The following is a 9,376-nucleotide window of genomic DNA, read 5'->3' as shown; positions in this document are numbered from 1 at the left end:
CCTTGAGATGTTTCTAGAACTTGATTGTAGTCCACCTGTGGTAAGTTTAATTGATTAGACATGATTTGGAAAGGCACACGCCTGTCTATGCGAGGTCACACAGTTGACAGTGGCTTCCATCATTCTTAAATGGAAGAAGTTGGGAACCACCAAGACTCTTCCTAGAGCTGACCGCCTCTGCCAAACTGAGCAATCTGGGGAGAAGGGCCTTGGTCAGGGAGGTGACCAAGAACCCGATGGCAAGTGGTGTAAAGTACTTTAGTAAAAAATAAAGTACTTCTTAAGTAGTTTTTTGGGATATCTGTACTTTACTTTACTATTAATATTTTGGACAACTTTTACTTTTACTCTACTACGTTCCTAATGAAAATTATGTACTTTTTACTCCATACATTTTCCCTGATACCCAAAAGTACTCGTTACATTTTAAATGCTCAGCAGGACAGAACATGGTCCAATTCACACACTTATCAAGAGAACATTCCTGTTCATCCCTACTGCCTCTGATCTGACACACTAAACACATGCTTAGTTTGTAAATGATGTCTGAGTGTTGGAGTGTGTCCCTGGCTATCTGTAAATAAAATAAAAGATTGTGCCTACTGGTTTGCTTAATATAAGGAATTTAAGAACTTAAGTATATTTAAAACCAAATACTTTTAGAATTTTACTCAAGTAGTATTTTACTGGGTGACTTTCTATTAAGGTATCTTTTTACTTTTACTCAAGTATGACAATTGTGTACTTTTTACACCACTGCCTGATGGTCACTCTGACAGATCTCTAGGGTTCCTCTGTGGAGATGGGAGAACCTTCAAGGACAACCATCTCTGCAGCACTCCACCAATCAGACCTTTATGGTAGAGTGGCCAGACTGAAGCCACTCCTCAGTAAAAGGCACATCACAGCCCGCTTGGAGTTTGCCAAAAGGCACCTAAAGATTCTCAGAACATGAGAAACAAGATTCTCTGGTCTGATAAAATCAAGATTGAACTTGTTGGCCTGCCGATGGTTTGTATGTATGAAAACAAATTGCTGCCAAAGGTGCTTCAATAAAGTACTGTGTAAAGGATCTGAATACTTATGTTCATGTGATATTTCGTTTTTTTTATTTGACTAATTAGCAAAAATGCCTAAACCTGTTTTTGCTTTGTCATTATGGGGTATCGTGTGTAGATTGATGCGGACATTTAAAATAATAATAATAATAATAATACATTTTAGAATATGGCTGTAACAAAATGTGGAAAAAGTCAATGGGTCTGAATACTTTCAGAAGGCACCGTGACCATATACAAATGTTAGGTTTGAAATAATGTTTTAGTAAAATATTTAGTCTGTTTGGCCGTCTTGTGGCCAATTTGCAGTCTACATGTTCTGGCACCCTGACCATCCGCTCAAGAACGAATCGGCCAGCGGCTGAATCTTGTTGATGATCCCTGCACTGCATATTCACACTTATATATATATATATATATATATATACACACACTCCCAAACAGTATAGTATATATTTATTAACTCTCTCCTCATTTCCCTCTCTTGTCCTCCTCCCTCCCCCACTTCAAGAGACCTCCACTCTTACCTGCTGGGTGAACAGGAAGACAATGAGGCCAACCAGCCTGTCAACAACAACAACAATCCTGCTCCCGGTCACCATAACAACAACCCCGCCCATGTTGTGGGGGAAGGGCTTCATGCAGCCCATCAGGCCATATTACAGCAGGGTGGACCTATAGGCTTCCAACCCTACCAACGCCCTCTACGCTTCCCCTTTAGGGTGAGTCACACATTACAGCAGGTGGACCTAGAGGCTTCCAGCCCTACCACTTCAGGAAAAGTCCCCCCTATAATTTGTCTCTTTCCTCCTGTCTGTAGATCGTCTTGCTGATAGGCTTTATGTGTGTCACTCTGCTGGTGGCCAGCCTGGTGTGTCTGACGTTACCAGGTGAGACATGGTGATGGACACACTCCATTATTTATTGATTCATTTTTATCATTTTTAGCAGAAGCTCTTATCCAAAGCAATTAGGGATCTCTTTTTTTTTACCTTTATTTAACTAGGCAAGTCAGTTAAGAACAAATTCTTATTTTCAATAACGGCCTAGGAACAGTGGGTTAACTGCCTGTTCAGGGGCAGAACGACAGATTTGTACCTTGTTAGCTCGGGGAAGTGCCTTGCTCAGGGGCACATAGACAGATTATTCACCTAATCAGCTCGGGGATTCGAACCAGTGACCTTTCGGTTACTGGCCCAACGCTCCTAACCACTAGGCTAGCTGCCACATTTGACATGTTTCTTAATTTAAATCAAATGAGTATAATTGATTCATCTCGAGCTAGGAAATGTATTGTATGCCCTTTTTCTACCCTGAATGTCTAGAACATTTTGTTACATTACAGCCTTATTCTAAAATGTATTAAATACATTTTCTTCCCCATCAATCCACACACTACCCCATAATGAGAAAGCAAAAACAGTTTTTTAGAAATGTTAGCAATTGTATTACAAATGAAAAACCGATACCTTATTTACATAAGTATTCAGACCCTTTGCTATGAGACTCGAAATTGATCTTAGGTGCATCCTGTTTCCATGGATCATCCTTGAGATGTTTCTACAACTTGATTAGAGTCCACCTGTGGTAAATTTAAATTGATTGGACATGATTTGGAAAAGCACACACCTGTCTATATAAGGTCCCACAGTTGACAGTGCATGTCAGAGCAAAAACCAAGCTATGAGGTCGAAGGAATTGTCTGTAGAGCTCCAAGACAGGATTGTGTCGAGGCACAGATCTGGGGAAGCGTACCAAAACATTTCTGCAGCATTGAAGAACACCAAGACTTCGTAGAGCTGGCCGCCCAGCCAAAGTGAGCAATCGAGGGAGAAGGGCCTTGGTCACCTCCCTGACCAAGAACCCGATGGTCACTCTGACAGAGCTCTAGAGTTCATCTGTGGAGATGGGAGAACTTTCCAGGAGGACAACCATCTCTGCAGCATGCTACCAATCAGGCCTTTATGGTAGAGTGGCCAGACTGGAGCCACTCCTCAGTGTAAAAGGCACATGACAGCCCACTTGGAATATGCCAAAAACCACCTAAAGATTCTCAGACCATGAGAAACAAGTTTCTCTGGTCTGATGAAACCAAGTCTGAACTGTTTGGCCTGAATGCCAAGCGTCACCTCTGGAGGAAACCTGACACCATCCCTACGGTGAAGCATGGTGGTGGCAGCATTGTGCTGTGGGGATGTTTTTCAGTGGCAGAGACTGGAAGACTAGTCAGGATCAAGACAAAGATGAATGGAGCAAAGAACAGAGAGATCCTTGATGAAAACCTGCTCCAGAGCACTCAGGACCTCAGACTGGGGTGAAGGTTCACCTTCCAACAGGACAACGACCCTAAGCACACAGCGAAGACAACGCAGGAGTGGCTTCGGGACAAGTCTCTGAATGTCCTTGAGTGTCCCAGCCAGAGCCCAGACTTGAACCCGATAAGAACATCTCTGGAGAGACCTGAGAATAGCTGTGCAGCGACTATCCCCATCCTACCTGACGGAGCTTAAGAGGATCTGCAGAGAAGAATGGGAGAAACTCCTCATACAGATGTGCCAAGCTTGTAGCATCATACCCAAGAAGACTCCAGGCTGTAATCGCTGCCAAAGGTACTTCAACAAAGTACTGAGTATTGCGTGTAGATTGATGAGGGAAAAAAACACATTTATACCATTTTAGAATTATGAGGTATTGTGTTGAGATTGTTTAGGATTAAAAAAAGGTCATCCAGAATAAGGCTGTAACGTAACAAAATGTGGAAAGTCAAGGGGTCTGAATACTTTCCGAATGCACTGTATATCTGTTTCATAAGTATCTGAAGCCCATCTGTGTACTGTAGTGTTTACGGGCCGTTGGCTGATGTCGTTCTGGACGGGTAGCTCTAAGATCCATGAGCTGTATACAGCAGCGTGTGGTCTGTACGTGTGCTGGCTGTCCATCCGCGGTGCCACCGTGCTGTTGGCCTGGATGCCCCAGGGACGCACCATCATCATGATCAAAGTCCAGGAGTGGACTCTCATGGTAAGACCTACTCTCTGCTGGAACTGTATGTGGACAAAGATATGGTAGGCTGTACTCATTATGAAGGTGGCTGGATGGATACCTTTTATGTGGCTGTGTGTCCAAGGCCGAGATGTCCATGCCAAGATACTTTAGGTAATATTTCAACATCCGATCATCTCGTGCCTTTAATTTTGTGTGTGGGTTTGTGTAGATTCTGAAGACTCTGGTAGTAGCATTGCTGGTGGCAGGTGTTATTCCTCTACTGCTGGGCCTGCTGTTTGAGCTGGTCATCGTTGCTCCTCTACGCGTTCCTCTGGACCAGACACCTCTCTTCTACCCCTGGCAGGTACTGAGTGTGTTAGAGAGCTACAATGTAATAGTAGTGATCAGTGTATTTTAAACCGTGAAACTCATTGTGTGTGTGTGTGTGTGTGTGTGTGTGTGTGTGTGTGTGTGTGTGTGTGTGTGTGTGTGTGTGTGTGTGTGTGTGTGTGTAGGACTGGGCTCTGGGGGTGCTCCATGCCAAAATCATCGCTGCCATCACACTCATGGGTCCCCAGTGGTGGTTAAAGTCTGTCATAGAACAGGTGTGTTACCTTATTCCACGTCATTATTCCTTAACCCTGGCGTTTCTTCCAGCATTGGGGAACATCCCGTGCCACATCTATTTCTATGGGCACAAGCACTGTTCATGACTCAAAACTGTTCACACCGCTCTTGTTGGCAGAGAGAAAAAGCTTATTTTCTGTAATTCTAAACAGTTTGTCATGGGGTGCAGAGATCATTTTGCTGTTTTGAAGCTAATTTCCTTCCAGTTCTATACATCTTGACATGTCTAATGTCTATTCATATGATATTTGAGTGACTCAAACATTAGAACAAAATCTATGGGCTAAAAACCATTCGCTGACATGGTCTAGTTGATCTGGGCATTTCTGACAAGTTAAAAATACCTCTAAGGTAGACTGACATGACGAGGAAAACTGTTGATGCACAACCCAATTTAAAAATGACATTCTACCATTTACAATTTAAGAGTAATCTGAAAGCCAGACTGAGTTCCTAAAAAAGACAACACTGCCTTAACCTAATAGAATTAGAATTCTCAATCTCACACTGTTTACCCAGCTTACATTGTGACTGTAATTGAACCTGTGGAAACCAATGAGACATGTCCACTCCCTCTACATGATCAATATAGCCTTTAACCTTTTGATACTGTGTAAAGTGACCAGTGAGGGGTAACATTGCCACCTCTCCTCCTGTCAGGTGTATGCTAACGGCATCAGGAACATCGACCTCCATTTCATTATCCGTAAGCTGGCTGCCCCTGTCATCTCAGTGCTGCTGCTGTCCCTGTGTGTCCCCTACGTCATAGCAGCCGGGGTCGTACCTACCGTAGGTCAGTCGTGTTTGTGTGTGTGTGTGTGTGTGTGTGTGTGTGTGTGTGTGTGTGTGTGTGTGTGTGTGTGTGTGTGTGTGTGTGCGTGTGTGCTAATAACACTGGACCCCTCCTGGTGTATCAGGTGTGACTCCCGAGATGCAGATTCTGATACAGAGGAGGATCTATCCGTTCCTCCTGATGGTGGTGTCCATCATCGGCATCCTCTCCTTCCAGATACGACAGTTCAAACGCCTTTACGAACACATCAAGAACGACAAGTAACCACCCACCCTTATCTCCATATCTGGCCTGTTCATTCAGTGATAGTACAACCCTGGTCCTGGGGAGCTTCAGCTTATGCAGGGTTTTGTTTCGGCCAAGACTACCACACCCGATTTAACTATTCAAGGTCTTGATCAGCTGCTGACACACAAACTTTGTAAGTGCTCTAGTATTGTGATTGACATGACTCTTTTCTCCCCTGTTCCCTCTCTGCCTTTCCTGCAGGTACCTGGTTGGCCAGCGGCTTGTCAACTATGAACGCAAGGCGAGGGGAGCCAGCTCTGTCCCGCCCCCTAACCCTATCCCAGAGTAGTCATGTTTGTGTGAGGTCAAGGCTTTTTGAAATGACCCTTCTCGTGTTCTCCCTCCCTCTCTCGTTCTCTGTGGTGTTCATGCCTTGCTTTGGTTAATTGCAACCTGAGAACTGTACATGTGTAAATACTTTGGACGCACTCTGTTGTCTGAAATGTAAAAGACTTGAATTAATGCAGTGACCATTGTACATCTTAGTGTATTTATGAAATCAAACTGACAATTTGCCTCCTGTTTGTGTCCTGTTGATTGTCATGTTATAAAATTGTACATTAAAAAAAAACGTTTTTACATAATGGAGCTGGTGTGATAGCTTCTTCTTTTGGGATAAGTGGAGATTCCAGCACATTTCCAAACTTCTGCATGTCAGGTATCTCATCTGTCAGCTCTCTGGTGGTTTTAGTTACGTTCCGTCCTTCCTCTGAGGGGAACTGGGTGGTGATGAGTCTGGCCCATGTAGGTAAGCCTCCTGTTGGGCTTCAGGATGGAGCAGAGAGACTCACAGAAGATGGAGCTTGGGGAGCTCTGATGGTAGCCACATTTCTCTGTCTTGTATCCAGAGTGAACTTGTATAGCTCCGTCCAGAGCCCAGTTTCTCTTTTCATCTGGCCACTCCAGAATGGGCATCTCTCCCTCCTGTCTGATCCTGTATACGCTGGGGTTCTGCCTTATTGCCATGTGATGGCGTTTCTCATCTCACGCTAGGATGGTGACATCGAATCCCATTTCTGACAAGAGCCGTTATTCTCAAAGCAGAACCCTCGGTTCAAGTCTCACACGCCCGCCGCTGTGGATTGTGAGGTTCTCGAATGGGACCGTCATCAGGTGACAGCTGTGTGCACGCTAGAGAGCAGACACACATTCCCACACTCTAATCAAAGTTTAGACCTATTTGTTACGTATAGTTGATACAACAGGTGTAAGTAAACCAAGGACCAATAAATAACCAATATGCCTTTATTTTCAATTGGAAAATACTCTGGTCATGGATGAAATAACTGTAGCTGTCCCATCTGTGAATCTGAAAGTGAAAAAACAGGTAAGTCATTTCTATGTATCATTCCTTTAAGGTGGTTTATGCATTCAAACAGGAGCATGTGACCTGGGGGTCCATTCAATCGCAACTGAATAGTAACTGGTGGCCATATAGCAGTGTTGGGGAAACTGCTCTGAAAATATAGTTGACCAATTACATCCCACTGGAAGTTAATCTATGCTAAAGGTGAAGAAACAGTTTACTTAACTAAAGCTACTTGTAAAAAAAGTGTTGACTCAACTTTTTTTGTGGAAAATGATCATATAATCCCAAATGTCATAGAATACTAATTGCAAGAACAGATCACTCTGTAGTCAGAGGTTAACAGAATGTGTAATTTATCCTATTGAAGACAAAACGATGTTTCAATTGAGAATTTGGCAGGTCGGATGCCTGAAAAAGAAAATAAATTCTTGCCTACTTCACTCATAATTAAATTTAGCCAAAAAAGTTGTTTGTAGCTCTAGTAGTAAGCTACATGGGAAACAAGTCATGAACTACTGAAAACACTACACGTTTCAATTTAGTTCAACTATCACCAAGCTACTGTGCCATATAGTATTCATATTCAGCATTTTTTATCCCTTTTTCATGATATCCAATTGGTAGTTACAGTCTTGTCCTATCGCTGCTCCCGTATAGACTCAGGAGCAGCGGGCCTTAGGTGTCTCCAACTGTGAGTCTTGGACAACCATGGTTTGAACTGGTAAGTACGTACATACTGTATCAAAGCCTAGTGTGAAGACCCGGCCACTCAAATCAAATAAAATTGTATTAGTCACATGGGCCGAATACAACAGGTGTAGGTAGACCTTGCAGTGAAATGCTTACGTACAAGCCCCTAACCAACAGTGCAGTTTCAAAAAATATGAATAAGAGATAAAAAGAAACAAGTAATTAAAGAACAGCAGTAAAAATAACAATGTATACAGGGGGGTGCTGGTAAGAGTCAATGTGCGGGGGCACCGGTTAGTTGAGGTAGTATGTACATGTAGGTAGAGTTAATTAAAGTGACTATGCATAGATGACAACAGAGAGTGGTGTGGAGAGGGGGGGGGCAATGCGAATAGTCTGGGTAGCCATTTGACTAGAGGTTCAGGAGTCTTCTGGCTTGGGGGTAGAAGCTGTTAAGAAGCCTCTTGGACCTAGACTTATCGTGGGAGTGTTAACCCTGGTGTCCTGGCTAAATTCCCAATCTGTCCCTCAAACCATCACGATCACCTAATAATCCCCAGTTTACAATTGGCTCATTCATCCCCCCTCCCCTCCCCGTAACTATTCCCCAGGTCATTGCTGCAAATGAGAACGTGTCCTCAGTCAACTTACCTGGTTAAATAACAAATAAATAGAATTAAATGAAGTCCGCCCCCCTCATAAATCAACGAGGTGTGAAAGATCGTTTGACATAATAGCTACAATAACCACTAATGTGTGTGTGGGAGTGTTGTTATAGTGTGTGTGTGCAGGGTCAGTGTAGATAGTCTGGGTACCATTAATTGACTATTTAACTGACTGGCTATTTAGCATTCTTATGGCTTGGGGGTAGAAACTGTCTCGGAGTCTGTTGGTCAGTCTATGGAGTGAACAGTCTATGGTTTGGGTGCCGGGAGTCTTTGGCAATTTCAGGCCTTCCTATGAAACCGCCTGATAAAGAGGTCCTGGATGGCAGGGAGCTCGGCCCCAGTAATGTACTGGGCTGTCCGTACCACCCTTTGTAGTGCTTTGCGGTCAAGGGCGGTGAATTTGCCATACCAAGTGGTGGTGCAGACAGTCAAGATGCTGTTGAAGATGCAGCTTTAGAACTTTGAGGATCCGAGGGCCCATGCTAAATATTTTCTGCCTCCTGAGGGGGAAGAGGTGCTGCCATGCCTTTTTCACGACTGTGTGGGTGTGCGTGGACCATGTTAAGTGCTTTGTCGTGACATGACTATCAAATTCACCCAAGTTATTGTGGAAAGCTTGTGGAAGGCTACCCAAAACGCTTGACCCAAGTTAAACAATTTAAAGGCAATGCTACCAAATACTAATTCAGTGTTTGTAAACTTCTGACCCACTGGGTGATGAAACAAATAAAACTGAAGTAAATCATTCTCTCTACTATTATTCTGACATTTCACATTCTTAAAATAAAGTGGTGATCCTAACTGACCTAAAACAGGGAATTTTACCAGGATTAAATGTCAGGAATTGTGAAAAACTGAGTTTAATTCAATTAATTTGGCTGTATGTAAACGTCCGACTTTAACTGTAGGTAGGCTACATGGAGAAAGTGTTTACTTTTTGCAATAAAAGGGATATTGT

General features: G+C 43.4%; 1 protein-coding gene, 1 long non-coding RNA gene and 1 pseudogene across 75 annotated transcripts in view; 1 reads left to right on the top strand and 2 right to left on the bottom strand.

Moving 5' to 3' along the window:
• The window catches only part of LOC127912853 (uncharacterized), a 2,452-nt gene extending 2,095 nt beyond the window's left edge, over positions 1 to 357 (bottom strand). For all 28 annotated transcript variants that reach the window (XR_008083692.1, XR_008083711.1, XR_008083712.1 and 25 more), the window contains exon 1: positions 1 to 357. This exon is cut by the window's left edge. This is a non-coding gene — a long non-coding RNA (uncharacterized LOC127912853).
• LOC118361661 (E3 ubiquitin-protein ligase MARCHF6) overlaps positions 1 to 6,339 on the top strand; it is a 29,368-nt gene extending 23,029 nt beyond the window's left edge. For 44 of the 47 annotated variants that reach the window (XM_052483496.1, XM_052483495.1, XM_052483494.1 and 41 more), the window contains 8 exons: positions 1,570 to 1,780; positions 1,879 to 1,948; positions 3,880 to 4,079; positions 4,273 to 4,407; positions 4,559 to 4,648; positions 5,331 to 5,463; positions 5,588 to 5,723; positions 5,953 to 6,339. In XM_052483496.1, the coding sequence (XP_052339456.1) occupies positions 1,570 to 1,780; positions 1,879 to 1,948; positions 3,880 to 4,079; positions 4,273 to 4,407; positions 4,559 to 4,648; positions 5,331 to 5,463; positions 5,588 to 5,723; positions 5,953 to 6,040 (1,063 nt within the window). In that variant the 3' untranslated portion in view covers positions 6,041 to 6,339. The remainder of the gene's footprint in view (positions 1 to 1,569; positions 1,781 to 1,878; positions 1,949 to 3,879; positions 4,080 to 4,272; positions 4,408 to 4,558; positions 4,649 to 5,330; positions 5,464 to 5,587; positions 5,724 to 5,952) is intronic. The other 3 variants (XM_052483497.1, XM_052483544.1, XM_052483543.1) reach the window with 1 other exon arrangement.
• Positions 6,312 to 8,899, bottom strand: LOC118361170 (uncharacterized; annotated as a pseudogene).
• Positions 8,900 to 9,376: the final 477 nt, after the last annotated feature.

The sequence above is a fragment of the Oncorhynchus keta genome, chromosome 28 (assembly GCF_023373465.1).
Source record: "Oncorhynchus keta strain PuntledgeMale-10-30-2019 chromosome 28, Oket_V2, whole genome shotgun sequence".
Lineage (NCBI taxonomy): Eukaryota > Metazoa > Chordata > Actinopteri > Salmoniformes > Salmonidae > Oncorhynchus > Oncorhynchus keta.
This window is presented reverse-complemented; position numbering and strand designations above follow the sequence as displayed.